At 48.4% G+C, this 26,821-nt stretch overlaps 2 protein-coding genes and 1 non-coding gene across 4 annotated transcripts in view; all 3 read left to right on the forward strand.

Annotated features, from left to right (window-relative positions):
- The first annotated feature begins 8,160 nt into the window (after positions 1 to 8,160).
- Positions 8,161 to 23,834, forward strand: CWF19L1 (CWF19 like cell cycle control factor 1). Its single transcript, XM_042792587.1, has 14 exons — positions 8,161 to 8,256; positions 8,367 to 8,451; positions 9,021 to 9,099; positions 11,336 to 11,437; positions 12,229 to 12,443; positions 14,311 to 14,429; positions 15,144 to 15,228; positions 16,117 to 16,257; positions 18,501 to 18,612; positions 20,296 to 20,375; positions 21,378 to 21,587; positions 22,384 to 22,503; positions 23,401 to 23,498; positions 23,633 to 23,834. The coding sequence occupies exons 1-14, from the start codon at positions 8,234 to 8,236 to the stop codon at positions 23,832 to 23,834; spliced, it is 1,671 nt and encodes a 556-aa protein (XP_042648521.1). The 5' UTR covers positions 8,161 to 8,233.
- LOC116960102 lies at positions 22,068 to 22,209 on the forward strand. Its single transcript, XR_004406195.1, has one exon. It is a non-coding gene; the product is annotated as a small nucleolar RNA SNORA12 (small nucleolar RNA).
- A 44-nt stretch (positions 23,835 to 23,878) lies between the features above and the next one.
- CHUK (component of inhibitor of nuclear factor kappa B kinase complex) overlaps positions 23,879 to 26,821 on the forward strand; it is a 30,614-nt gene continuing 27,671 nt past the window's right edge. The window contains exons 1-3 of one of the 2 annotated variants that reach the window (XM_042792459.1): positions 23,879 to 24,034; positions 24,109 to 24,203; positions 25,681 to 25,795. In XM_042792459.1, coding sequence (XP_042648393.1) covers positions 23,879 to 24,034; positions 24,109 to 24,203; positions 25,681 to 25,795 — 366 coding nt within the window. The other variant, XM_042792517.1, reaches the window with a different exon arrangement.

A 26,821-nucleotide genomic window follows, 5' to 3' on the forward strand; every position in this document is an offset into this window, starting at 1 on the left:
ACTCTTGTTTATTAGACAGAGTTGCAGTCTGTCTAATACTCTGACTATACCAGGATTTTTCAGATTTCATCAGTTACTGGCTGTTTTGTACAAGAAGAAAGTTAGAGGAAAAGCAAAGCTATTTTCTCATTTGTTTGCTTCTGTGACTCACCTTTTAAAACACGGTTTTAAACGTCTGCTCATTCCTTTGATCAATAAGAAAGTCTTTTCAACCTACTCAAATACTTCTTTTTGGTAGAGCAAGAACAACTACAAGGCAATATTTTTATCACATCTTTTGAAGGTCCTTAAGTTTAAAACTGTTTTATAAAATCCTTAGTCCATACGCTTTTGACTTAGGTATGAAATAATAATGGTGGCCTCTGCTCCTGATGTTAAGAAAGCAGGAATGATTGTAAGCAATTATAGGCAGTACACATCCATGAACAGGACAGAGAAACAAGATCAGAGAGACATTGTTCTCACTTACATTTGCCTTGGAAATCTGGCTGAAGGCTGAATAATACTCACTGCAGCCAAGACAGAACACGCTCCATAAAAGCAGGTGACCTGGAAAAAGAAACAGGCAATTCCTGACAGATGCTTCTTCAACAAAACACAGCAGGGCTTTCCCATGTAAATGATACCAGGCAAGCAAAAGGGACGTAGCAACATATTTCTCAAAACCACATCCATTAAATGAATCCTCTTTAGGGATGCTTGGCTTGTATAAATCACTGAGACTCCACTGCTTTCAGAGACTTCAAGGTCTTGGGACTTACAGCAAGACCTACCACTAAAAGCAGTCAGCCTATGGCATTACAATCTAGTTGTTTACAAGTATTACCAGCCAGCAGGATACATGGGCAGCTATAAAATAATAACATTCATCTGACTGATTTGAAATAGCTTTTTGGAGAGCAATGCAGGCAGGTTCAGAGCAGCATTCCACCTACCTATCAAAAGCAGCAGGGCATAAAAGTTATGTTTATCTCCAACAGGTGCCAGCAGATGATTAAAGTAACCAAAGCACATGACACAACTTGTCTGTCTGACTGAGGGAACTCAGAAAAAAATCTTACCTGGAAATCTCGTGTATTGAGGAGTCACTTACCACATGCCCTCCCATGGGAAGGCCACATTTTCCTACCCAAAGGGGTACTCGTCCATGGTGGATGGCAGGTAGTCTGACTTCAGCATTACAGGTCAAGGAGGAAGGTCTTACATCAAGAAATTACTTCACCTTAAAACATGCTCTGAGTCATGCTGGACACATGGTGAATGTGATGTTTAGCCTGAGAGGACATCAGCATTTAATGGAACGCCCTGACAGCATGACTGCATTCAAATCATTTTTCAGGTAATCATTTTTTCAAGTAACCATGAGCAGTTCAACTCTGGCAGCTGCAAAGGACAGGTTGTCAGAACAACTTGTAATTACACAAATACAATTCTCGTGCTTCAGTCTGAAGCACTGCTGAAATGAATTCAGCAGCCCCAGCATTCAGGTCCCATTTAAAACTTGTTCGCTTTTCACTCAGCAACAGATGGCAAGCAGCTGTGTAAAGGAAAAAATATTGCCTGATGTCATTCATGCAACAATGCACAATGCATACAGCTGGGACTGACCGAGCACCACCAAAACTACTTCTGTAAAAAAAAAAAAAAAAAAAAAAAGGAGGCCAGGTTGCCAGTCTGGAAATGGTATGACTTGCATTTTCTTTAAGACCCATCAGTGGCATTTTGTTGACAATCAAGGTGCTCTCACTCAGTGATGTCCAGAGTCATCATTACATGGAGAAACTGAAGTTGGCATCAGCTATTAAAAATATGAGAAAGATCGTCAAAGCAGAAACACAAAGCCTCCCCAGCTCCCTCACAGGGAGAGCAGTATTGGCACAGGAACAGAAAACACTGATACATCCTTCTCCACCGATCCCTGTGCTCAACTGTACATAGCACATTTTTATATATATTTTTTCTCCACAAAACTTCACACCTAAAGAAAACACAGATACAGAGAGCAATAGCAGAAGTTAGGAGACAAGGGAAGAAAGAGACTTTTCAATTAGATCTGAAGTGATTGGGGAAAAAGTAATACAGAGTAAAATGGTTCCAGTGGCAGGAAACGCAAAGAAGGCCTGATTTCTCTTATTGGAAATATTGCAGAGGGACCCAGAAGATTTACTAGTATATTAATAGAAGCAGAAAAAAGAAGAAAGATGAGGTTTGGGATAAAGACAGAAGCAAATTCACGCATCACTTTTATTAATAAAAGCCTAAGAATCTCAAAAAGATCTTTTAAGGAATAAGAAGATGAAACTTTGATTTCATCTTCCATGTTTAAAAAGAACATGGCAAATGCAAACAGATACTATACAAAATTCAGTAACTGTGATCTGTCTGAACAACAAAAACGTGGGAGGTTTTTATTAGTGAAAGAAAATATGTCTACAGTCGCAAGCGGCACGCAGTAATGATCTGAGGAAATATGATAGTTAATTATGGCTGCTGTTAGTATGCAGCATGGAGAATGCCTAGATTAAACTAGATTATATTCCAGCACTATAACTGTATGGCCTTATAACTGCAGGTAAGGTTAATAACCCACACCAAGTTAAAAAAAAAAAAAAAAAAGGTCTGTTCTGAACTAATTTAGATTGACATCATTGTTGCTCCTTTTTCCCATCAAATTAGAAAATCTTTACTGGTAATATCTCATTTTTTCCCTCCTACCTTCAACAGTGGTCAAATCACCTACATATTTTTTCCTGAATAAACTGAGCCCTACCTTCACACTGGCTTTGCTCCTCACTCCCGTCCTTGTGTGCTTGCAAAATTGTGAAAATCCATCTGAGAGTGTTGACCCACTTAAATACAGGCTCTATTCCAAACAGCAATCTGCACTTCACACAGGAGTAACATGCCATGTGATAATCCTCTGCCTCCATTAATTACTTCTCTTCTTAGCTACCGTTTCACACCAGGCGCCTGTAAGTTGTTCATGACACACTTTTCCATGACACTTCACTCCACAAGACAGTTTTGTAGCCTGGAAACATGACAAGCACGTATACCTACATCGTCCTGCTGTTTCTGTCTGATTTCAACAGTACAGGCTCTTACAGTAAGAATTGAAACATAAGATAAACTGAACCATGGCCACAACAGAAACCTCGGTGATTTGATCTGAAAGCACAGTTTTGCTGTTAATTATCCACTACTGGCAACTGGGATTTCTAATTGGCTACCTTCTCTATCCCCAGGAGGTGGGAATCAGGGTCCACCAGGAACACGCAGTAGCCAGAGCCACCACAAGCCTTCGAACACCTCATGTAAGTGAACATCACACGGAAGGGGCTAGCACAGAGGCTGGCGGCTGGGCAGCACTCTCCCTTTGCAGCGACTTCAGTGCACTAACCAAACTGCAGCTCTGTGCTCGCTTCGCCCGGGAAAAACACGCACTAGCCAGAGACAGCACAAGCACTGAAAGGCAGCGTGTGTGGAAACATCACGCAGAAAGGGAAGATGCCCATGGGCAGCGGTGAGGTTGACCTGTGCACCCAGGTGGTCTGGGGCACTGGAGGGAGAGACCTCTTGGTCACCTCACCAGACTCCACCAGGCCTGTGTCCAAAAGACGTGGTATGGAAGGTTGAACTTGGGAGGGGATGAACCTGAAGGGAGGAACTGGCTTATACCTTGATATTAAGTGCAATAGGATGACAGGTTAATGGTGTGGGTGATTTATGAGATTTCTTTGTGGTAACTTGACATGTATCAGAGCTAATCCTACACGCTGGACTTGGAACACAGTATTACTTGCAGTGATATCCTGGCAAAGTGATGCTACGAACAGTGGTGGTGTGTTTATGATTGAGGAATTACTAGTTTCCTAAAAGTGTGTTGCTTGTGCAATAACCTTCTCAATCAGCTGCATTTCAAGTCTCACTCTAAAAGGGGATTGTTTGACTCGGGGAGTATCACACCGAGGGCTTGTCTGGGGTGTCCCAGTCTGGAGCTACAGCTGAGCAATACTGAGAAGTCAAGACTAAAGAAAGGCAGAAAATCATCAGAGAAAGAGGAGTTAAACAATTTGATGATCCAAGAAGGCAGGAGTCTGCTGGTGTAGGCTGTGCTAAATCATGGAGGGGATCTTTGAGATTATCAACTTACTTGTCATGTTCCCTCTCTCAAAAGTGATGCAAAATGGGAACAAAATATCTCTCCATATCATCCAGCGGGAGAAGAAACCCAACTCTGCTCTGCAGTGGCTGAGGTTTGATCTTGTCAGTGCTTTATAAGCTTCAGCGGGAGAAAAACTGCAATGTCAAACATGCACAAAATAATTTAGAAGTGGTTCCTAATTAGATATGAGCACTAAGGTGTAATAACACGGATAAAGAAACAAGCTGAGCAATTCTGAAAACTGAAGGAAGAACTTGGTACAGTGAGAGCTGGCAAGACTCGGTTAGTAAGAAGAGTGCAGTGCCTGGCTGCCGCGATGTCTCTGAAGGCTTCAGTCAGAAAGGAGTAGCATCTATGAGTGAAGCTGATCAGGATCCAGGCACGTCTCACAGGGATGGATGGAACTGAGAGGGTGAGGAAGACCATCTACTACAGAAGCATATGATGGTGAAGAAAGTACCTGTAAGGTTTATTAGAAAACTGAGGCCTGTAGTGTTGTGAGGAGGGGTGGCAGATGTTTGATTACTCAAGAGATTACACTGTGGGGAAGGAGGCTCTGGCCAGAAGGGAGGTCTAAGGTGTGGAGAGTGGGTGGGGGGAAAGGCCTCTGAGGATGCACAGGATCTGGGCTTTAAAGCAGCACATCTGACAAATCCAAGTGAGTTGTTTTGGCAGGAGGACTCACCTGATGACAAGGTGTTGGCAGAAAAATCTCAAGGCTAATAATCAAGACTTTGGAAGACTACAAGCCTCAAAAAGGTAATGCAGAAGGTGGTCTGGAAAGGTACTGGAAGAGATGGAAGGAGTGACCGGTTAAAGCCAATCTAGCTGCTCACTCAGTTCCTCCCACACCCTCCCGAGAATAGGAAGAGCAAAAGCAAGAAAACTTGTTTGAAATGAAGGCAGTTTAATAAGCAAAGGAAAGAGGAAGAAGAAAAAACAACAGCTCCAAAAAAGCAAATGAAGTGATGCAAAGGCAATCATGCATCACCTCCCACAAACAGACCGATGCCCAGCCAGTCCCTGAGCAACGGTCCCCACCACCACTTTGCAGTTTTATTGCTGGGCACAACGTCATAGGTTATGGAATATCCTTTTGGTCAGTTGGGGTCAGCTGTCCCGGATGTCTCCCCTTCCAACCTCTTGCCCACTCCAGCCTACTTGCTGGGTACCAAAACACTCTTTTGGTCACAAATCCAAAACACAGCACCATATGGGCTGTTGTGAAGAGAATTAGCTCAACCCCAGGCAGACCCAGCACATACAGGAACACTGATCTTGTGGGAACGGAAGGGAACACAGTCCCACATGCATACTGGGACCGTGATTTGGTGCCCCAAAGAGCTCACATTTACTCCACCCCTCCACCTTTCCCAGGAGGTTGCAGCGCCCAGCTCCTGGCACTGCCCCAGCTCTGCTCTGCCACCCAACTGCTTGTAGGTCAGCAGGAGAAGCCACTTCCCAAAGCCAGGTTGTGACCTGACCCTTCCCCTCTGTGGTGACAGAGAGACCCTGGAGCACACGGTCATGGGGCAGGGATCCCAGCAGGGTCAGAGCCCAGAGCCTCACAGTGGGGCCCAGCAAAGTGAGGCGATGCCAGCCCGCAGCCTGGTCACGCCAACAGGGAGATGTGGCAGCCCCAAGGCAGTTGTGTCCCTGAGCGGCCTGGCCTCCATGTCCCACTGGGATGGCACCCCAGGGCACTGTCCCATCCCCACGGCTGCTCCACCAGTGTCCCTGTGCAGAGGAGCAGCCCCTGCCATGCTCTGGCTCAGCACCTTCTGCCCAGGCGCCTCCGTGTTGTGCAATGGCCTCTTCTCCTTGCCATGGAGTCTGCGTGTCCCACCTTCCCCCAGGGCCACTGAGAACCTCCAAAGAGGCAGGAGAGTGAGCAATGCCTCACGTGCGCAGGGGGGAGTCACAGGCTGCAGTTCCCCGGGGGCTGCTTCATCTCGGGAGCGCTGGAAGTAGGGTTGGCCAGTGGGTTGAGCAGGGATGTGCTGCCCTGGCCACGGCACTGCAGGTGCAGAAGACATCGGACAGTTGGGCCTGTCTGATAGAGCTGAAACAAAACACGGGGGCTCTGAGAGGCTACGTGGCTACAGAATTGGGATGTGCTTGGTGAAGCTGTGGACCTCCTGTTTTGGCTGGCAAAGAAGCAGAAGATTAGCTTTGCAAGGCAATACTCCGGAGAGACATTTGCTTCCATTTTTGACAGGTCTTCCTCTGGCCTCCCTTTGGGAGTGGTGTGGTTTCAGAACTCGGTCTGGTGGCAGCGGTCAGCAAAGGATATGATGCGGAATGCAGGGATGCAGTGTCTTCTGCTGGCAGGGGAGTGAGCGAGGGCAGGTATGTGTGTGCCACACACTTGCTGTCACACCGATCAAAATGGTCCTCGCTGTTTGCTCTCGGACAATAGACACACACCCTTCACACACTCAGAGACACAAACACAGATCCGTGCACTCCACGCACACATCTCCACGTGTCCCTCTCCCACACACAGACATGCCAGAATCCCATAAACTCTGCACTCACACAGAGAGACGCACGTGCCCCTTGCACACCCGTTCAGCCTGAACACACCCACACCAACATTCTTATGCACCCCCCACCCACCCCCTCCCACTTTTACAATAAGACCTACAAACCCCTTACACGCACATGCAGAGACCCACGCACCCCCGGCACACACACAGCCCTCAAAAATAGTGTCTGTGTCCAGGGGCTCCCCAAATGCGTGTGTGTCTGTGAGCCCTGAGCGTCGTGTGTGTGCCTGCACAAGTGACCAGCCCCAGCAAAGGAGGGGACGTGGCTGTCAGTGCTGGTGGGTGATGGTGACAGCAGCGCCTGGGCTGTGGCAGGCTGTGCGACGACCCGTGCCAGTGCCCTACGCGTGCGTGCGTGTGTGTGCCTGCGGCTGTCTGTGCCAGTGTCCCGTCTGTGTGTCCGTCTGTACGAGCGTGCACGTCTCCGTGTGTCTGGGTGGACGTCTGCGTGGGTCTGTGGACCTTCCTGCCTCCCCTCAGAGCATCCAGCGGGCAGTCAGAGCCAGCCTGCCTCAGCAGCAGCTAAAGAGGAGGAGGAGGAGGACGGGACATACACACATTTGTGGTGATGGGATTGGTTGTCCCAGGGGAAACACTGCGTGTACTGAGGCCCCACTTCCCAGAAAGTGGCTTAACACCAGCCCGCCACTGGGAAGTGGTGAATAAACTCCTTATTTTGCATTGCTTGCGCACACAGCTTTTCCCTTCGTCTAGTAAACCGTCTTCATCCCCACCCACGAGCCACCCCGCCACCTCCCGTTTTCCACCCACCCTGAGGAAGAGGGGAGTGAGTGGCTGTGTGGGTGTTTGGCTTTTGGCAGGGGTCAACCTGCTCCCCTGGCTCATGGACTCAGGTCGCAGAGGAGCCCAGGTCAGAAGGGACCTCCAAAAATCATCTGGTCCAACCGCTCGTGGGAATGGGAGCCTGGACGAGACCATCTCCTGCCCCGTCCAGTTCCACCACGAAACCCTCCAGCGATGGGGAGGTTGTTCCAGCGACTGACTATTCCCACTGTAAAAAAATTCTCCGTAAAGGTGAAACCTCTTCTTTCTCCTATCAGCTCATATCGTGCCAGCTTTGTGGTCAGTCCTTCCTGTCCCCTTCTGTGCAGAGCTGCTTTCCAACAGGGCAGCCCCAACACTGGAAAACGCTTCCACAGAGGGAAGGACTTCGCGCTCCCCTTGGTTGGACTTCTCAGGGCTCCCTCTCAGCCCCATCCTCTTGGCAGCCTCCCCGGTGTCTCCACCACTCCTCCCAGTTCTGCACCACCCGCCAACTGGGGGAAGGGAGCCCGGCAGCGACCTCGCTGCAGACGACAGGCTGGGGGAAGCGCCATTTCCCCTCAGTGGATCCACGCAGACGGTTTCCAGGGCGGGGCGGCAAAATCCCCTCGCCCGGGCTGGCGGGGCTGCCCGGCTTTGGGCGGAAGCGGCGGCGGCGGGGGGCCGCTTCGGGCGGCGCACCCGGAAGTGCTGGGTGGTGCAGCGCCGCCGCCGCTCCGGGTGGAGGAGCTGCGCGATGGCGGCCGCGCCGCTGCGTGTGTGAGTGCGGCCGGGCCGGGCCGGGGGGGACGGGACCCGCTGAGGCGCGGCGGGGCCGGGGAGGGCGGGGAGCGGGGGGGGTGTCGGTCGCTGACGGCCTTGTCCCTCAGGCTGGCGTGTGGCGACGTGGAGGGGCGGCTGGAGACGCTCTTCGGGCGGGTCCGGAGCATCCAGGGCAAGAGCGGCCCCTTCGACGTAAGGCACCGGGAGAGCTGGGGGGGTTGGGGGGGACGGAGTGTGTGTGTGTGTGTGGGGGGGGATGTGCCGCGTGGGGTTCGCGGAGCCGTCCCGGGGCTTGGGAGGGCCCTTGGGAGGGCTCAGGTCAAGGAGCGTGGGCTGGGGTGACACAGTGAGGGGTTCCCGCGTGGGTTCTGCGTGGAGGTGACGCGCTGGGGGTGCTCGGGCGGGTGTTGCTGTCACCTGTCCCTCTGTGACACCCCCCCCCCCCCTCCAATTTCTGCTGGGTGTATGAAGGGGTCAGTGGAGGGGGCTTTGTGTCCCCCCCCCCCGCTGCCCTCCTCGTCCAGCACCAGTGTTGGGAGGAGCTGTGATCTGTGGGCAGAGAGTGCTGGGGACCTGCTGTGAGCGTTGCTATAGTGCCTTCCCTACTTGCTGCACGGAAACATAAAGGCGCCTCTTTACCAAACGAAATTCGGTTGAAGTGCATGGTGCACGCCACAGGGTTGTGGCACCACAGCATAGCCGTGTAAAAATCGCGTCTTTGGTCAAACGGCAATTCTCACTTCTTTATCTGCTGGTTTTAGATGCTTTTGTGCGTTGGGAATTTTTTTGGCTCCACCTCGGAGACAGAATGGGCAGAATATCTCACAGGGGCCAAGAAAGGTAAGGAAGGTGTTGTCGCTCTGGATGCTAGTGCTTGCACTATTTCACTACCCGCTTCGCTGTCTCATTGCAGTGTGCATTTGACTTCAGAAGTTGCAGTTATGCGGTGTGATGTTAAAGCAGTTAAATTCAAGTAGGAAAACTCCAGACAGGGGGAAAAGGTGGGCTTGTTTTAAAACAAAACTCATTTCTGGCACACTCTGGGACTCGGGAGCACAAAGATGCAAATGTCCAAGTGGCCGGCCCATGATTTGGGCACCAAGGCCTGTGCCTGGATCATCTGGCTAGCGCTGTTTGCAGTCATAGGAGAGACACGGGATGCTGCTAACTGGTGTCAGGGTCTTCTCTCTCCTTGCCTGGACGTCAAACGGCTCCACTTCTCTTCCTACCATCACCTTCTTACAGCCTGCTGGCTGCCCTGTGGAGTGCTCCTTGTTTTCTCATCCCAGGTGGCCTGAGAAGCTGGATGTAGCTTTATGGTGCTTTGGTCATCAGGCTGTGGGATCCCAGCACGCCTGCCAGCATGTTGCCCTTCTTCTGCCATTCCTGGTGCTTCCCTCACAGCAACTCCCAGTCATTCCCTGTTTATGCCCACCTTCACCCTTTTACCACTGATATCTCCACCGTGTGGAGCAGTGCTGTTCTATCCCTCCCTGCATTGAGTCCTGAGGAGAAAAGGGAAAGCAAAGGCGCTGGTAGACTGAATGTCTCTGTTCTTCAGCCGTGGAGGTCACAAGGCTTTCCAAAGGACCATTCCTCCTTGGTCCCCGCAGTCCTTGTGCTGAAGGTTTTCTCTCAGCCATGGATGTGTGGACTTCTCTGCTGCTTTCCACACCCCTCTTGTAAGGGAGATGCTACCTCACGAGCATTTGCATTGTTCCTCTTTCCCCTTCAGTGCTACTCTGGCTCTTTCTCCTGGCATGAGGCAAGCTAGAAAGGAGCTGGGAATCTTGCTTTCCAGTTCCTCTCTGCTGCTGTGTCACTCCCCAGTTATGTTTTGTGTGTCTTTGGGAGCTGTCTGGACAAAGATTGTCCCGCTTGCTGCTTCTGGCTGAGGACTTAACCGTGGCGAGGTGTGTTGCCTTGTGTTCCTGTCGCTATGAGAATATAAGGAGAATTATTACTGGTTTAAACTTCACTCTCCGAGGAAGCTCTCCTGCACATGCAGGGAGAAGAGTGGGCATTAACAGCAAAGTCTTCCCTAGACCGATGTATTTTTGCTCATCCTCACTTGAATTGTCTTTACTGTTTGAACTGTTGAAAAAAATCTATAGCTTATAACCTCACCTATATACACAGAGATACAAACAAGATTTGTGTGGCTGCATTTTGGTTTTGAGCCATTCATAGTTTTCAAACTCTGCTCTGCAATTGAAAGCAATCTCCTGCATCTTCTGAAGGTGGGAGCTGAAACTTCAAGCATCAGTCTAACAACAGCTGTAGCTGTTGTATAGCTGCTGTATAGCTGCTGCTCTCACTTCTTAAATAGGAAAATATCACTGGTTTTTATTGAGTGAAAAACTTAGGACCTGCTGACCAGCTTTTTGGTTCACTGGTCTGGCAGAAAATCTACAGGAGGTGTCTCTCACATTGGTTGTTGCTTTTTCTAACTTTTAATAGCTGGAAAAGATTTGACGTACGCTATTTGGAGAAATAAATTTTTATTCATCACTTAGCTATGGAGAAATTAAAACTGGTACTTCCCATTGCTTTTTTTTTTTTTTTTTTTGTTATATCCACCAGTTCTAGGTAAAGTCATGCAGCAAGTTCTTGTACCAAGTAAATCAAAGAGCTGAAGAACTTGAGCTTTTCCCCCAAAACATCAATAGTTTCCAGTTTTTCAATAGCCATACAAATTTAGATCAGCTTAAACTGAATAACCAGGTGTCCCTGTGCTCTGGTATTTACTTAGCACTGCCCTAGGGAAGACCCATGTTTTAGGGCTATGGATCATTTCACAGCTAATCTTCTGATGTAGGCAGTGGAGCGAGTTGTAGTTAAAGCAGAGGTTATTTTCTGCTGGTGCTATATGTGTCTGTGGAAAGGGCAGGCCTGGGGACTTATTTTGAAGAAAGGCTTCTTGTTCTGTGCTTACTGCTCCTTGGCACACTGCAAAGTAGCTTTGGGGTTTGAGGGAATGGGCCTGACCTGCTGCGATTCCTAGTAAGTGTGGGCTGAACTTGTGCTAATGTACTTGAGTTAAAGCAGACTGGGTGCATGTGGTTTTCTTCCTCAGCTCCAATTCCAACCTACCTGCTTGGTGCTAATGACCAGGAGACCATGCGCTATTTTCCAGACGTCAGTGGCTGTGAATTAGCTGAGAACATCACTTACTTAGGTAAGGCTGCAGGTGGTTTGTCATAAGGGATGTGAATTTGCCCAGTGGTGCTTTCATTAAATGTTTTCCCATCTTCCCACTTCGAAGCCCTTCCTTTTTCTGGAAATTTTAAGGTGGCATTTCTTATTCTGGGGCTCAGACTGGAGTTGAGCTCTGTGTTGAAAGGCTGATACAATCTGCTATGTAAAATGTGAAAAAGAACCCTGCTTTTTTTTTTTTTTTTTTCTTATCTTCTAACACTGAACTCGTTAACCAGAAGGAATAGTGGTTGAAGGAACCTATTCTTTGAGAATATCTTATTCCCATAGCACGCCCGTCTTTGTATGGGGAAGGTTTCCTACTCGGAGTATGATTTTGATACGCTCTGAGGCTGTAATGGAGTAGCAGAGGTATAAAGTGTCATCTTTAAAGGTAATGAAGCTGTAGCAAAGCTAAAAGGAAAAACTAGTTTCTTTCTAGAATGTCACCTGACCAAAAAAAAATAAAACCCAAGTAAAGGCACTTACAGCTGTCCTTTTTTACTCAGCCTTCACACCGAGCTTTTGATACAGATTGATTTTTGGAAGGCAGGATAGCAGTGAGAAGCCTGGGGGTTGTCTGAACAGCTGCTGCACAGTAGGCAGGGTTGGGTGTGAGCCACTGCGCTAGAACTCGTCCTTCCCACAGTTCATGGGCACAGAAAAGGAGCTGTCTGTAAGGAGCGTTTCAGTAGAAGTAAGGCAGGACTGCTGAATTTGGTCCTCTGTGAGGCAATGTCCACATCTCCAGTGTGTGCCTGTGTATTAATGCAGGCCGTCGAGGTCTTTACAGTGGTACTTCTGGACTGCAGATCGCATACCTGAGTGGTACCGAGTCCCACGATGAGCCAGCTCCTGCCTACAGTTTTAGCACGAAGGACGTGGCAGAATTAAAAGCATCTTTGTTATCAACCCCAAACTTCAAAGGTGTGGATATATTGCTGACGTCCCCCTGGCCCAGAGATGTGGGGACTTTTGCCAACAGTGCGGTAAGTGTTCTGTTTCCTGGTGGAATGGGTTTCTGGATGCATTTAACGAAGGATTGCCTTTCTACTTGCTGGGCTGATTTGGGCCATCTCGGAGCACTTGAGAAGGCTGGGAGTGAAAAATGGACAGCGGGTGTTCTGGTTCTTCAGAGAAGAAGGACCAATGGGGAGGGGGATTTATGAAACTTCAGGGTGCTTTGTCTGTCCCTACCTGAAAAATCGGAGTCAAGAGCTTTCATCTGATCACAGATGTTGCTCTGTATTCAGCTGGTTACAGTCGCTGTGGAACCATGCTGCTAGTCTCTGATGTGGAATGCTGTGCCCTAAGCATCTTCAGTATCACTTGACGTTTACTTGTTCTTTCTCCCCTGTTCAAAACTTTTTATGTGTTTTAGTGTTTATTTCCTTAAGTATCAGTCAGCTGTACTAAATGGTCTGGTTCTTTCTCTGTATGGATCTTGAAGATGTTGTTTCGTTTGCATCCAGTTTTCTGTTGTTAATTTTCCAGTCGTCAGGTCAGGTGATCTGAAACCTTCCTGGAGAGCGAGGCCACATACCGTGACAAAAGTACGCTTTTTGCTTCCTCTCGGTTTCTTTCGACATCCAAAGAGAGATACAATCCTCAGCCTAAAAGCATGAAGAACCCTCCCTCATCTCCCCCCAAAGAACCCCAGCCCCACTAGCCTAGGGAGTTGGAGAGAAACAAGCTGTAGGGGTATTTTGGCTTAAAAAGAAAACTCGGGTCTTGAAATTTCCACGGGGATTCTCTGTAGTAGTTCAGTGTATCATTCTACACTTGCCTTCCCTCAGCATGGATTTTCTGAGGATGCACTCACTTGGATTAACAGAGGAGTATATTAATAGTGTTGGAGTGTGTACTTTTATTACTGAAATCCTCAGGTGATAGTCTTGGAAATTCCCATGTGTGCCGAGACCCCGAAACTCCATCACTCAAATAAAGCAGGAAGTTTGAGGATTAAGCCATTAGTTCTCTTTGTCACCTGAAGTTTCTCTCTCAGCAAAAGTGGTGTGAGGAGCTAAATTGCATGGATGAGAACCGTGGGTTGCCTTTTCCTGAAATGCTTCGTAGCTCTGGCTGTGTTCGGTGGAGGTGGGGGGAGCAGCCTGCCCTCAGTGCAGAGGCGGCTGGGCTCCCCGCTGCGAGGGCAGCAGGAGGGAGCACAGGGAAAAAAAACTGTTTTCTTGAGGGTGGGTTAGTGCCTGTCCTGCTGCCGCAGTGAAGGGCTGTGGTAGATGCCTGCCAGGTCAGAGTCACGTTCCCTGTGCTTTTACCAAAGACAACAAGGTAACAGACGTAGGCTGTTTCTGCACGTCTCTCTTCCCCTGCCCTTCTCCTTCCCTACTTCACTTCTCAGTCTAAGGCTAATGGGGAAAAGACAGCACAAGAGCCTTCACCCGAGGAAATGGTTCAAAGTCCTCTCTTTGGTTGTGTTTTGGTTTGCTCTGACTTCTCAGGTAGGAGTGGGATAAAATTTTGCTTCCTAAGGAAACCGCAGAGCTTTCCTATTTGCTTGACTCACGCACTAAAGCTTTGGCACTCTGGGCATGTGGTCGAAACTCATTTTAATGATTTTGATGCCTGTTGGTGTTGCCAAACTTACCCTGTGCTGCCTTGGCTTCACAAGACCAAGAGAAGGAAAATATGACAAACTTGGATTGATGAAATGAGTGGATGCAAACCCTGATTACACAGGGTGGAATAATCAAGCCCTTTTGACTTTTATTTTTCCCTACCTCCAGGGAATGGCAACTGTAGGCAGTCCCTACGTTTCCAGCATGCAGTTCTGTATAAAACCGTTTCTTTTTTCTGACAGGCTTTTTTAAATAAAATTTGGTTTGTATTTTGTAGGGAGAAATAGATACCAAGAAATGTGGCTCCAAGCTAGTATCTGATCTAGCTGCAAGTCTCAAACCAAGGTACCACTTTGCTGCGCTGGAGAAGGCTTATTATGAAAGACTTCCTTACAGGTTTGTAAGACCGTGTGAAATCTGATTTTTTTTTTTCTAATAAGAGTTCAATTTTTAAAAAATACAGGAGGATAACTTTAAAATAATTTCATGAAGTCATCCAGCCCCAACACAGAGTCAAGATTGTTTCTCAGATGCATCTGATTACCCTAATTCCTGCTGCCTTGAAAACTGTGCCATTGCTGACAGTACTTGCCCAAGTCCATTGCTGTGGGTCGCATGCCAAGATAGTTGCCCATAGTCACATTTAAACAGTGTTCAGCCTAATTCAGGGGTGTATCTCTGAAAATGTATCGTGGAAAAACTCTTGTGTGGTGAAGATAACTGCTGTCTTCAGTCATAGCTTTGTATATAAAATGTGACTAGTGACATAAGGTAGGTGTCAGAACAACCTACAAACAAACCCAAGGCTGTTGTGTTTGTGTTGGGTAAGATTATTACCCTTTCCACCAGAAACACTGTAAAGGTAGCTATTTTCAGACTAGTGACTTGTCCTCTCATCTCTGTATTTGGACTGCAATGCGATGTCATTTTGGTCTGTGCAGCTGTTTGCTGTTAGATCTCATGAGTCTGTCTGTCCTCAAGCCACCTTGTTCTCGACCAAAGACTATGTGGCTGATGTGCTGTCTGAGTAGCTTTGTGGAGGAAATGTGTTTTTCCGTGTCCTTTTCTATATTGTATATGCCAGTACAGTCATGTTTTGCTTCCTTACAGAAATCATACAGTGCTGCAGGAGACCCCACAGCATGTGAGCAGGTTTATTGCACTTGCTGATGTTGGCAATACAAGCAAGAAAAAGGTACTGACACTCTTGAATCTTTCTTCTTTTTTCAAGTACAAGGGCAGTAAGCCCAGCTTTGGGAAGCTAGAGGACAGCGTTGATCACTTAAAAGCTTGACTGAAGTGGAGGGATCTGACTCACCTGAGTAATAGATACCATTTACCCATTATGTCAGAAATACAAGGGCTGCAAGATTTGTTCTGAAGCAGCGTTGTTCTCTACCTGATCAAATGGCATGTAGCTGTGAAGACACCTGCAGAGGAAGGTGGTTGGAAAGCTGCCATTCCTTCCTCTTCCCCAGCTGCTTGATATATTTTCTCTTCACGTGGCCTGCTTTAGGAAGGACGTGAAATTCCAAAGGACCCCTTACAAATCACTGAAAATAATCTAACTTCTGGGATGGGAAAGGGCTGGGGGTTTTGTTTTGTTTTGTTTGTTTGTTTGTTTTTTCTTTTAACCTGTTTCTCTTCTCCCCTTAAGAAAGTTACAGAATACTGGTATAGAAGGACAGGTTGGTAGTAGTTAAGAAGTCATAGGAACCAGGCCTGGTAACAAAAAAAGGCCCAGGAGATTTGGACAGGAAGAAGGCCTGGAAACAGGAAAGGATCAAGATTGTTTCTTTTTCAAGTAGGATATGCTGCTGCTTTTTGAAAAGATCTTTCCTTAAAGTGAAAGGGGTGAGCCACTTGACAGCACTCCACAAACTCTTGGTTGCACTGGGTGGGAGACTGGCACAGGGAGTGTGTTTCTCATGTCCTGCCTCTAGCTTAAACACTGATTTGCTGAGTTCTTGCAGTGCTAAGTTGTGTGTTACCATTTCAGGGTGGTTTAGCTCACAGCCGACCTCTTCAGAGTTGCAGTCATGTCAAAAGCTTCTTGCATTTGAACTGTCTGGTTTTGTTCTAGTATCTCTACGCCTTCAGCATTACGCCAATGAGCCTGATGGACACTGCAGAGCTAGTGAAACAGCCACAGGACGTCACTGAAAATCCGTACCGAAAACTGCGGAAGGAGGCACAGAAGACCAAAGCACCCCTCTCTGCAGAGGTACTGCTGCGTTCTCCTCCACCCGTGCACTCTGGTTTCACTCTATGGGTTTACAGGGAGCTTAGAACAGTGTTTGGCTTTAACCTCGGATTTTTTCTGTCCAAAACACTTCAGGATTCTGCGTAAGCCCTTTGCATCAACCAAGTTGTATAGATGCGGCACATGGGAGATTGTTACAGTTTGCCCCTTCTTGAGCCACCCGTATCCTGGGCCACATCACAAGAAGTGTGGCCAGCAGGTCAAGGGAAGTAATTCTGCCCCTCTGCTCTGCTCTGGTGAGACCCCACCTGCAGTGCTGTGTCTACCTCAGGAGTCCTCAGCACAGGAAAGACATGGACCTGTTGGAGTGGGTCCAGAGGAGGCCACAAAAATGATCAGAGGGCTGGAGCACCTCCCCCCTATGAGGAAAGGCTGATAGAGTTGTGGGTGTTCAGCCTGGAGAAGAGAAGGCTCTGGGGACACCTTATTGCAGCCTTTCAGTACTTAAGGGGGCCTTACAAGAAGTATGGGGACAGACTTTTTGGTAGGGCCTCTTGCAATAGGACAAGGGATAATGGTTTTCAACTAGAAGAGGGTATATTGATTGTGATGATAGTGGTGAAACACTGGCACAGGTTGCCCAGAGGAGGTGTTCAAGGCCATGTTGGACAGGGCTCTGAGCAACCTGATCTAATTGAAGATGTCCCTGCTTATTCAAGGGGGGTTGGACTAGATGACCTTTAAAGTCCCTTCCAACTTGGACCATTCTCATATTCTCCCTGCAGGTCTGCATGGTGATGCTGTAGTTAGATCTGCTTGCTTGTCAGGACTGTTCCCTATGGGCGCCTCAGCACACATGGTCGTCTTATTTCTAAGCTTGTAGACTACAAATTGGTCCTTTGCAGTTGGCCCCCAGTTTTCTCCCTTAGACTGCGGGCTACTCTGGTGCTGCTTTTTTTTGACGTTGCATTTCCACTGTTTTCCTCGATGCTTGTGAGCTAGATGTTGGATACAGGGCTGATTTTTTTCCCAAGTGTCCTAGATTACCAACTCCGTGCTCCTTTAAACATCGATTGTTTTGCCACCTGAGGGCAGAAGGGTTCCTTCCTGGGACCTGAACACTCAGCTGTTGGTGTCAGAAGATCTGAAATTGCTAACTTTGTAATTTGATCATCAGACAATTGGATTGTGTTCATTGGTGTAGACACTCAGATTATTTCCTGGTGCAGAGCATGTTTTACGCTCTAAGTATTGTGGGATACTCAACTAATGCAGGCGTGAATAGCTGTGCCTATATATTATAAGGTAATGTAGAGAAACCAAATCAGGAAATCATTGGTGTGGGGGGGAAATATTGAGCCTGAAGTTAGGCTTGACTTGGGCTTTGCTGGAACAGTGTGTAAAGGAGGAAGCACCAGCACTGCTCCCCAGCCTTCCTCGCTGGAGTATGCACACAGAGCAGGGTTGGCTCCCTCCTGCTGGCAGCGTGGGTGAGCACAAGGGCGACGGACACCTCCCGATCCCTTCGGCTGTGACAACCTCCCAGCTGAGATCTGCTGTTGCATGTTAACCCCTGGCGTTAAGGCTTTAAATAGACCAAACAGTCAATAACTTGATGGAAGCAAAAATTCTTGTACTTTGGAGCTTCAGTACCCAAATGAAGACAAGCATAAAAGCTTGTGAAGTTTACTGGGAAAAATGCTTCCACGGTACCTGCCAGTTCTTCCAGCATGGCTTGGATTTTAGACTGCAGTTGTGCTCCTGTGTGGGAGCCAAGCTAAGCTGACATGAACAGTCCTGCTCTTTGCTGTCCTCTTCCCAAGTGCTTTCCTCTGCAGCATTAAAGCCTTCTAATGGCATTTTGCCATCCATGACAATGTAGTCAATGGATTTCAGCCTCTGTATGAGTCTGCTGAGATGTTATCATCTCTAAGAAATAAAGATGCTCTTTTGGCACCAGCTGTCAAGTGAAAAAGATTTGAACAATCCATAAAACCAAGCAATTCTGAATGCTGAACATAAGGCTAAATAAGAGAATGTAGCAATGTGGGGCAGCTCTCCCAGAAATTCTTCCCTGGCTGAGGCTGCATATCCAGGCAGGCAAAGTCTGCTGCGGTAGTGGGAGAGCTCAGTTAATTCTGTTCCAGGGTGCTGATGCTTTTCAAAGGTGGTTATGCACCTCTTCAGGAAAAAGCAAATTCATGTATGTACTGTGACTCTCTGTGATGCAGTTGTAACGGGCTTCGATCTCATTTTCTAAACAGGAAGAACCAGCTTGTCAGTTTTTCTTTGATTTGAACAAGCATCAGGGAAAGAAACGTCCCTCAGATGGGAAAGAGAGAGGAAACTTCCAACCTAAGCAAGCCAGAAAACCCCGTAAGTATGCAGATGCTTTTTTCCTGAGCTCTTCCCTTGAGGCACTGGACCATCTCACTCTTCATTTTTCTCAAGCTCTTGAGCTGCACATGTCAGCTTGCCAACGTGCTCTGTCGCTATACTAGATGCTGTGGGAATTCAGAGGAATGAAGCGTCCCTTGTTTCTTACAAACCTGACGATCAACAGGTGAAAGAAAAGTCAAAACCATAGTTGAAAAGCTAGTTGGATCTGTGGTGGTTGTAGCTGAGCTGATGCCACTGACCCGCTGAGCCAGCCTGGCCTCTGAACGTGACAACAGGCAGTGTGACAAAGCGGCCTGTTTCCACTCAGAGGGGCTGCAAGAGACTGGATCACAGTGCTGATGAGTTCTTGAAACACCACTTCAGTTGTTCTGTGCTATAAGTTCATGAAGTATTAATGAACTGGGAAGGGAGAAAGCCCTTCTGTTACCTCTGTATTTCTGTGTTGTAAATCTCACTGGAGTTTGTTTGACTTGAAGGAATTGAAATGCCATCTTTAAGGATCGCAACTTCTCAGTGACAGTGTTATTGCAAGCATGTATCTTTAGAAATGTTGGTCTCGATTATAAAGAAATTCAGGCTTCAAATGCAAATGTAGGTGTTGGCCTCCCCTTTTGTTTCTGTGAAAGCTATTCCCACTGCCAGTGGGTAAGAAGACGTTCTTCAAAAATGCCTCTGGTAGAGAAGTCTGATTGCTTTTGTTATGTGAGACTAAGTTGTTCCATTTTTATTTATTGGATTTCCAAACCCTTTGCACAGTCCTTGCACATAAGGGTTCTACAGGCTCAATTACTTCATGGTGAAACGAGCGCAGTGTCATTGCTCTGTACCTGAGTGGAGAAGCACAACTGGCTGTAATGGCAGTCAGTTTCGATGAAAGAACCTGGGTGGGTTTCCTTGTTTTCCCCCATCGCTTTTGTAGGACATAGTGTGCCATTATGCATATTCATATAACTTCCGAAGTCTCCTGAAGTTTGATGTCATGAGAAGAGAGCCTTGTTACACCGTTTTGCTCAGAACTGAACCCCAGAATTGGACGTTTGGTTTCCTGCAGTTCTTGGGAGAGCCGTGCAGGTTTATTGCATTTGCAAAGCTGCTTGTCTGTTCTTCCGCGCAACCTGCAGAGGATGTGAATATAGTGTTTGACCCTGAGAAGAAGCCTTGCTTATCAATGCCGTCAACTTACATTAAAAGTCAGCTCAGGTATCACGATTTGGGTGTGAATCCAGGTGTTTTGAGCGTGATGAATAGGCCAGAACTGACAAATGTGTTTGATGGCGTCTGTCTTCGTCTGTTACCTATGCAGGAATTTTAGCTCATTTTGATTTGCTTGTTTAAATTTGCTGGTGCTTTCTTATTAGTGAGCTGTAACCACTAAATCTGTGGAATTAGTGCTCTTCCACTAAATCGGAGCACTCGATGAGAATAGCAGTCAGCAAGGGTGTGACTGCCACCACCTCCTGGCTTGCCGAAATTTGCCAGAGGCACCAGTTCTCTGACCAAATCCGCTTCCAGGAGCTGTGTCCTTCTGACATCTTCAGCACTTTCATCAGCTGGGAAGGGTGTCTGGAAAATAACAGCTCTTCCAGATCTTGTTCCGTTCCTTGGTCTGACAAAAAAGCTTTGTACTAACACTTGTTTCTCTTTCCTCTCCCAATAAAGCACAGCCCACGGGGCCCTGCTGGTTTTGCCTCGCCAGTCCAGAAGTTGAGAAGCACTTGGTTGTTAGTATTGGCACGCACGTAAGTACGCATAGCATGTTCTTTGCTACATGACAGCAGAATCATGCTAAGACAAGTCAATATAAAATATCAATCTCCAATTTTAAATCTTAAAAAAAAAAAAAAAAAGCCCAAACAAAGTTTATTTGGAGCTGACTCATGGTTTTGTTTTCAGTTTCTCTGCATCTCCCCTATGAAAGGCATAAGTATATAGATAAAGTCTTTTGAAAAACGAAGCATGGCCCAGTTTTGCTCCAGCAGCAGAGCTGGATGACGGTGCCAGAACACTTTTTGCTGTGCCAGCCCCGACGGATCGCTTACGTTGCCATCTGGCAGAACTTTTCCAACATGAACTCAGTGTAAACTGAGACCTGCTTTGGCATCAGGATGCACTGTCTGGAGTTTTGCCAGATCTCCCTGGGATGATTGGTTCCAGTTTTGTTACATATAGATTAAACAGAAGATAAGATAGCTTTAAAGTCTACACTTCGGAGATTAATTCAGTCATTGGTATATTCACTTTGCTTAAAGTTACTGTTCCTGTATAGCATAATCTACACTGCTACAGGGACAGATTTGTCCATGGGTTTATTTTAAAAGCTGTGAACAATTTTCAAGTGGATTTTATTGTCATAATAAGAAATTCTAGCCACAGTGGTGAAGTTCACAGCTGCTTTCTGGCAGACAAGGCATTCTCTGGCATTCAAAAGATTGTGGGGTTTTTTTTGTTCTATTGCTATAGCACTAATATAGCACTATTGCAATAGAACAAAAAAAACCCCACAATCTTTTGAATGCCAGAGAATGGAATGCTCTAGTAATTTGAATGCTCTAGTAATTAATAAATTGCTAATAAACAATCCTTATTAAGTGAAATAGAGTGGAAAACTGTCCCGTTTCTGAGGCAGAATCGCTAGGTTGGGGGATACTCAGAATGCAATGCAGTCAAGAGAGTAAATTTCCACAGCATGGTAAGTAAGTGTTGCTTGCAGTGAGTAACTGGTGCATATTGTTTCACTCTAGTGCTATCTTGCTCTGGCCAAAGGTGGCTTATTACCTGATCACGTCTTGATTTTGCCTATCGGGCACTATCAGTCAGTGGTTGACTTGTCTTCAGAAGTGGTGGAAGAAGTGACCAAGTACAAGTCTGCCCTAAAGGAATTTTTCAGAAGCAAGGGAAAGAGATATGTCCTATTTGAAAGAAACTATAGGAGTCAGCATCTGCAGTTACAGGTATGGTTTTAGTGTCACCCTGGGAGAATATAAACTTGCGCGTATTTGAAAATGAACTGAAAGAGAAAGCTCATCTTCAAATTTCCCTCTGTATTCTGTGCCTTCCCAGAGCGTGGAGAGAAGTCCTACCCACAGATAGAGCCAGAGCAAAAATAAAACCGGTGTGCTGGTTCTGCCACAGTCCTTTAATTCCTCCTGTTACAGCAGCACAGCATTGGTTGTGTTGAGTGGGTGACGTAAACTTTTCCCTGCATGGAACTGATTGAAAAGCCCACGAGGTTTTCAGCTAACTTGCAAAACTTTGCTCTGACTCTGATCAGCTCACGCTGGCACACAAACTGTGGTGCTCGCATCTGTAACCGAAGTAGGCTGAAAATCTAAAGATACCTGCAGAATTCTGGTCATTGTCTACTAGTACCAGCCCTCTGATTAGATTTTTTTTGTCCTTCTGTGTCAATCATGTCAAAAATAAACCTTGTTTATTGTGGTAGTTTCTGTACTGGGCAGATCTGTGACAGTATCAGAGCGGCCTTAAACTACCACAGAGATCACAAAGGAGCAGTCTGTGCTGAGAACTTTTTCAGTCTTTGAGTTTTCAGCTTTTTGTTCAGCTCCTACAGAAAAAAAAAAAAAATCTCATAAGTTTAAGCCTGAACAGATGGGTGCTCACCTTGTCTTGATTGATGATGCTGAGCAGCACTGAGGAGCATGCTAGCTCCAGTGATGGATTGCTTTCTGCAAGTGGTTTGTTTTTGTCTTTTCTTCTTCTTATGGAGATGTTGTCCCCCCTCTCCAGGTGATTCCTGTCCCATTGGACCACTGTACTTCCGAAGACATTAAAGAGTCCTTTATTGCACAGGCACAGGAACAACAGATTGAATTGTTAGAAATCCCAGAGCACTCAGATATCACGCAAGTATGAGATGAGATTTCACCTGTTACTTTCCCTCTGTCCTGTCTAGGCTGCTGTTTCCCCTTGAGGTCACTTGGTATGGTAGGGTTAAGCTGCTGGAGGCAAGCAGACTTGATGTGGAGACTGGCTCTCCGCGAAGTTCCCGTGAAGAGCAGATGCATTGCTCACCTGAAAATTATCCTAGCTACGCGCAGGGCTTGCTGAATTCATGCCTTCTGATACCAAACACCAGCCCTCTCTCAGTGCCGCTGCACATCAGGTAGTTTTAGGCTCCCTCGGATAGGAGTTTCAAAGAAATGTCAGAGAAGTGAATCAGTAGGGGGACATAGGTGGTTGGTTTTTATTTTTTTCTTTGTCCTTCGCGGCCACAGGGAGACTTGATGTGCAGCAGGAGCCAGGAATAGCACGTGTGCATGCTTGTCTCTTTTTAAGCCATTACAGCTCTCGGTACCCACGCGGACAAGCTGAGGGGCTGATTTCTCAGCTGAGAAGCGCGGATGTAGTCTCTCGAGGTGCCTCTCTTGCTCAAAAAATGGGCTGTAGTGGGAGGGGGTGACCTAGCTCAGGTCGGGAACGATCCCAACTGCCGGGTTAACGGACCTGCGGCGGTAACCGCGGAATTAAGCCGCAAAATCATCATGAATGGGCGACCCCAGCGGAAAGCCCTCGGTGGCCTCACTGCCCCGTGCAGCTGCCGTGTGGCGTCAGGCTGAGCCCCTGGGTCGCTCGGTTTGTTTAGCCGAGCTTCCCCGCTCAAGAAATGGTTAGGAAACGCCTGTTTGGTTTTGGTTTTGTTTTTTTGTTTTTTTGTTTTTTTTTTTTTTTTTGTTGTTTTTTTTTTTTCCCCCTCGCAAACCCGCGGTGTTGTTTTCCGCCCCCTCCCCTCCCCAAACCCCGCAGGTGGCGCAGCCGGGGACTCCCTACTTCTACGTGGAACTGGACACGGGGGAGAAGCTCTTCCACCGCATCCGCGGCCGCTTCCCGCTGCAGTTCGGCAGGTCGGTGCCCACCCCCCCCGCCCCGCCCCGCCCCGCCCCGCCCCCAATTCCCTTTCCCGTTCCCCTCCCCGCGGGGCGCGGCGGCGCTGACGTCCCCGCTGACGTCGGCGGTGACGCGGGGCTGTGCTTCGCAGGGAGGTGCTGGCGAGCGAGGCGCTGCTGGCGCTGCCGCAGCGGGCGGACTGGCGGCGGTGCGCGGCGGAGCGGGCGGAGGAGGCGGCGCAGGCCCGCGCCTTCCGCCGCGACTTCCAGCCTTTCGACTTGGCGGCGGCGGCGGTGACGGCGGCGGAGGGGCGGGCGGCGATTGGCGGGGCGCGCGGCGTGACGCGGCAATAAAAGGGCGGAGTCGGGCGTGACGGCCGTGTGGTGGCTGCGGCGCGATGGAGCGCGGGCCCCCCGGGCCCGGCGGCGGAGCGGAGCGGGCCCCCGGCGGGGCGGCCCTGCGGGGGCAGCCGGCGGGCGGCTGCGGGCCCTGGGAGATGCGCGACCGGTTGGGCACCGGCGGCTTCGGGAACGTCTGCCTGTACCAGCACCAGGTGGGGCGGGGAGGGGAAGGGAAGGGGAAGGGAAGGGGAAGGGCCGGGGCGGCTGACGGCGCTGTGTCCTGCAGGACTCGGGCGCCCGGGTGGCCATCAAGTCCTGCCGGCTGGAGCTCAGCGTCAAGAACAAGGACCGCTGGTGCCATGAGATCGAGATCATGAAGAAGTGAGTGCGGGCCGGGGCGGCACGGCGCGGCCCCGGAGGGGGGGACTGGGGCATGGGGGGGGGGGGTGGGGTGGTCGCACCAGCCCCCCCTCCCCCCCGGCCCAAAACCAGCCGGGGTGAGGGCCAGCCCGTCACCCAGCAGCTCTGCACTGGTGTAGCTGTCACCCAGGATGTCCAGGCGCTTCCCTGGGGCACTAGCTCCTGCCTTCGCTTCGCGCCGAGCAGCGCGCAAGCCCCCCGCGCTCCGGTGCTCTTTGTCCGTCCCGAATTCCTCCAAACTGGCGCGGCACTTTGAGTTTTAAGGTGGTGACGTGAGGACACCCCCCCCCCCCCCCCCGTGTTCTCATACACTCTGTTCGTCTTTGATCTACCAGCCGGGGATTTAGGAATTGCTTTTTTTTTCCTGTCACGCTCCTGCACGTACAGAATAATACCCCTTAACGTGTTATTGTGTGAAGCTACGTCTTCCGTGCTGCCCACCATCCCTCTCCCCAGCACGTCACTCGGAGGTACCTGGGAACCTGGCCAGGTTTGTCCTCACAGACATGAGCTCTGGGCGTCCGAGTCTCCTAGATTGTTCCCTCATCGTGAGAATTCCTCCTCCTTTTGAGAGAGATCCTGGAGCATGAAACGCTCCGTCCCACTGGTGGGAACAGGGAGGCCACTCGGTTTTGTTCCGAGTTGTCCTCACCAAGGCCTGCAGTGCCCCTGCTGCATAGAGCTTTACCCAGCTCCCACTCGGCCTCTTTGTCACCCTTGCCTGCGTGCACTAACGTGGGAGGAGACCACTTGCAGGCAACCCAAGTTTGTAAGTCGGGGCTTGGTGACTGCTGTTCTTGTTAGCGTTTTCGCCGTACTCCTTGTTGAAATACAAGCACTGAGCCACAGAGCTGCTCTTGTGGTGGCTCCCAGAGGATTTGGAAGGTGCATGCGAAAGTAGTTTGTCTTCACTTCTTCCTGGATGCGTTGGTTATTCCCAACGGTAACGTATATTGCAGACAGTCAGGAAGCAGCTGTTTGAATTCAGTTACAGAAATGAATCCTTCCCCACGTACACATGGATTCTGCCTGCCTGGTTCTGCCTCCCTGGTACAGTTACACAAGCGTTAATGGATTCCTAGGAAACCCTTGGACCAGTGAGAAACTGTCCCCACATACAGAAACAAGAGGCGCATAATGTAATGAGTTCACCAGGAACGTGCAGGAATCCAGAACTTGAGTCTGGATCCCCATCATCAAAGTCCTGTACCTTGACTTTGAGATGTTTCTGCTCATCGCTGGTTTGTGTGTTCTCAAGGTATGGATTTTATGCTTTTGGATACTGGTGGGTACCAGTTGAAGAGAGTACTTCTCAGCAGGGATACGTTTGGGGAAGAGAAGTTGCACCTGAAACGTAAAACGTGGTTGGTTGACAATCTGTTGTCTCATTCTTCCAAAAGAGGAATGGGAGTTTTCATCCAGCTTTCCATGTGCTTAGGTTGAACCATCCCAATGTAGTAAGAGCCTGTGAAGTTCCCGAGGAGATGAACTTTCTGGTTAACGATGTTCCTCTTCTGGCAATGGAATATTGTTCAGGGGGCGACCTCCGGAAGGTAACGTCCACCTTGCTTTGCAATATGGAGCAGAATCAAGTGATGTTAATGCTGTTTCTGTAACCATGGCTGTCTGTGAAACCATCTGTGTTCTGCGGCACTTTTCTTCTTAGGTACAGGTGCGGGGAAGTCAGTGTAAAGCGGGGCAAAAAAAACACGTGTGGGAAATGAGGCTTGTCTTTTTGAAACCAGATGACACAGAGCAATCCAAGGGCAGATACTCTTTGATCCTGAAGCAGGGTGTCCTTTCATGGAACTGCTTTAGCATTACTACAGCTTCCCATAGCCTCTGTACTCACACCCAGCATGTTTGGCTTTGCTGCAGTGAGTCTCTGTTTGGAGTCTGATCTGATTTTGATGCACGCGTATCGAGTATTTTATTGCTCTTGACCCAGGGAAGGGTCCTTTTAGTACTGGGTTGGGGCCTCCAGGGCTTCAGAGACTTTCCCGATTCCTGCTGAACTGGGAACTGCCCTTCTGCAAAGCTGCAACACCCCAGAGTAAAGGAACCTTCAGTGGTTCCCCGTGCAACGGCTGCGTGGCCTGGTAGAAAATGCCTTTCCATTGCAGCAGCATTCAGGTTGTATGGGGTGAAGAGGCAAATCCTTGCTGATTAAGGTTTTCTTCGAAATCACCTCATCTGAGTGATCAGGAAGCTCATTTTCCTCCTGCTGTTTTTGTTACTGGTGTTAAATAGCACTGGAGGAGCGTAAGCAGATGTTGAGTGCAATAGCTGCATATCTGTGATAGCAGCTAGTGTATCGGGAACTTACTGAGCCTTGTTTTGTGTTTTCAAGTTGCTTAAAAACAATAGGGACAATTTTAAGAGACAAGGCTGACAATGAAAGGAAGTGGGTATATATGAAAATGGCGTTTGGATGTTGCAAACACATGTAGCTGAGCTCATTTCGGTGATGCTTGGGTGTTGTGTACGTTTGTAGTAGAAGTTCTGAGACTGTCTGAAGGTAAATTAGAGACCCTGGCAAAGAAATTTGAGGTTAGATTAGCACTACTTGCAATGTAGTA

This window comes from Tyto alba, unplaced genomic scaffold (genome assembly GCF_018691265.1).
Source record: "Tyto alba isolate M040663 unplaced genomic scaffold, T.alba_DEE_v4.0 Super-Scaffold_1, whole genome shotgun sequence".
Classification (NCBI taxonomy): domain Eukaryota; kingdom Metazoa; phylum Chordata; class Aves; order Strigiformes; family Tytonidae; genus Tyto; species Tyto alba.

Bases quoted from the DNA above. Each gene is read 5' to 3' on its own strand.
- CWF19L1 (XM_042792587.1), top strand. From the start codon at position 8,234: ATGGCGGCCGCGCCGCTGCGTGT. The intron at 21,588-22,383 runs GTATGGTTTTAG...CCCCCTCTCCAG, and splicing joins GTCAGCATCTGCAGTTACAG to GTGATTCCTGTCCCATTGGA. The intron at 22,504-23,400 runs GTATGAGATGAG...CAAACCCCGCAG, and splicing joins AGCACTCAGATATCACGCAA to GTGGCGCAGCCGGGGACTCC.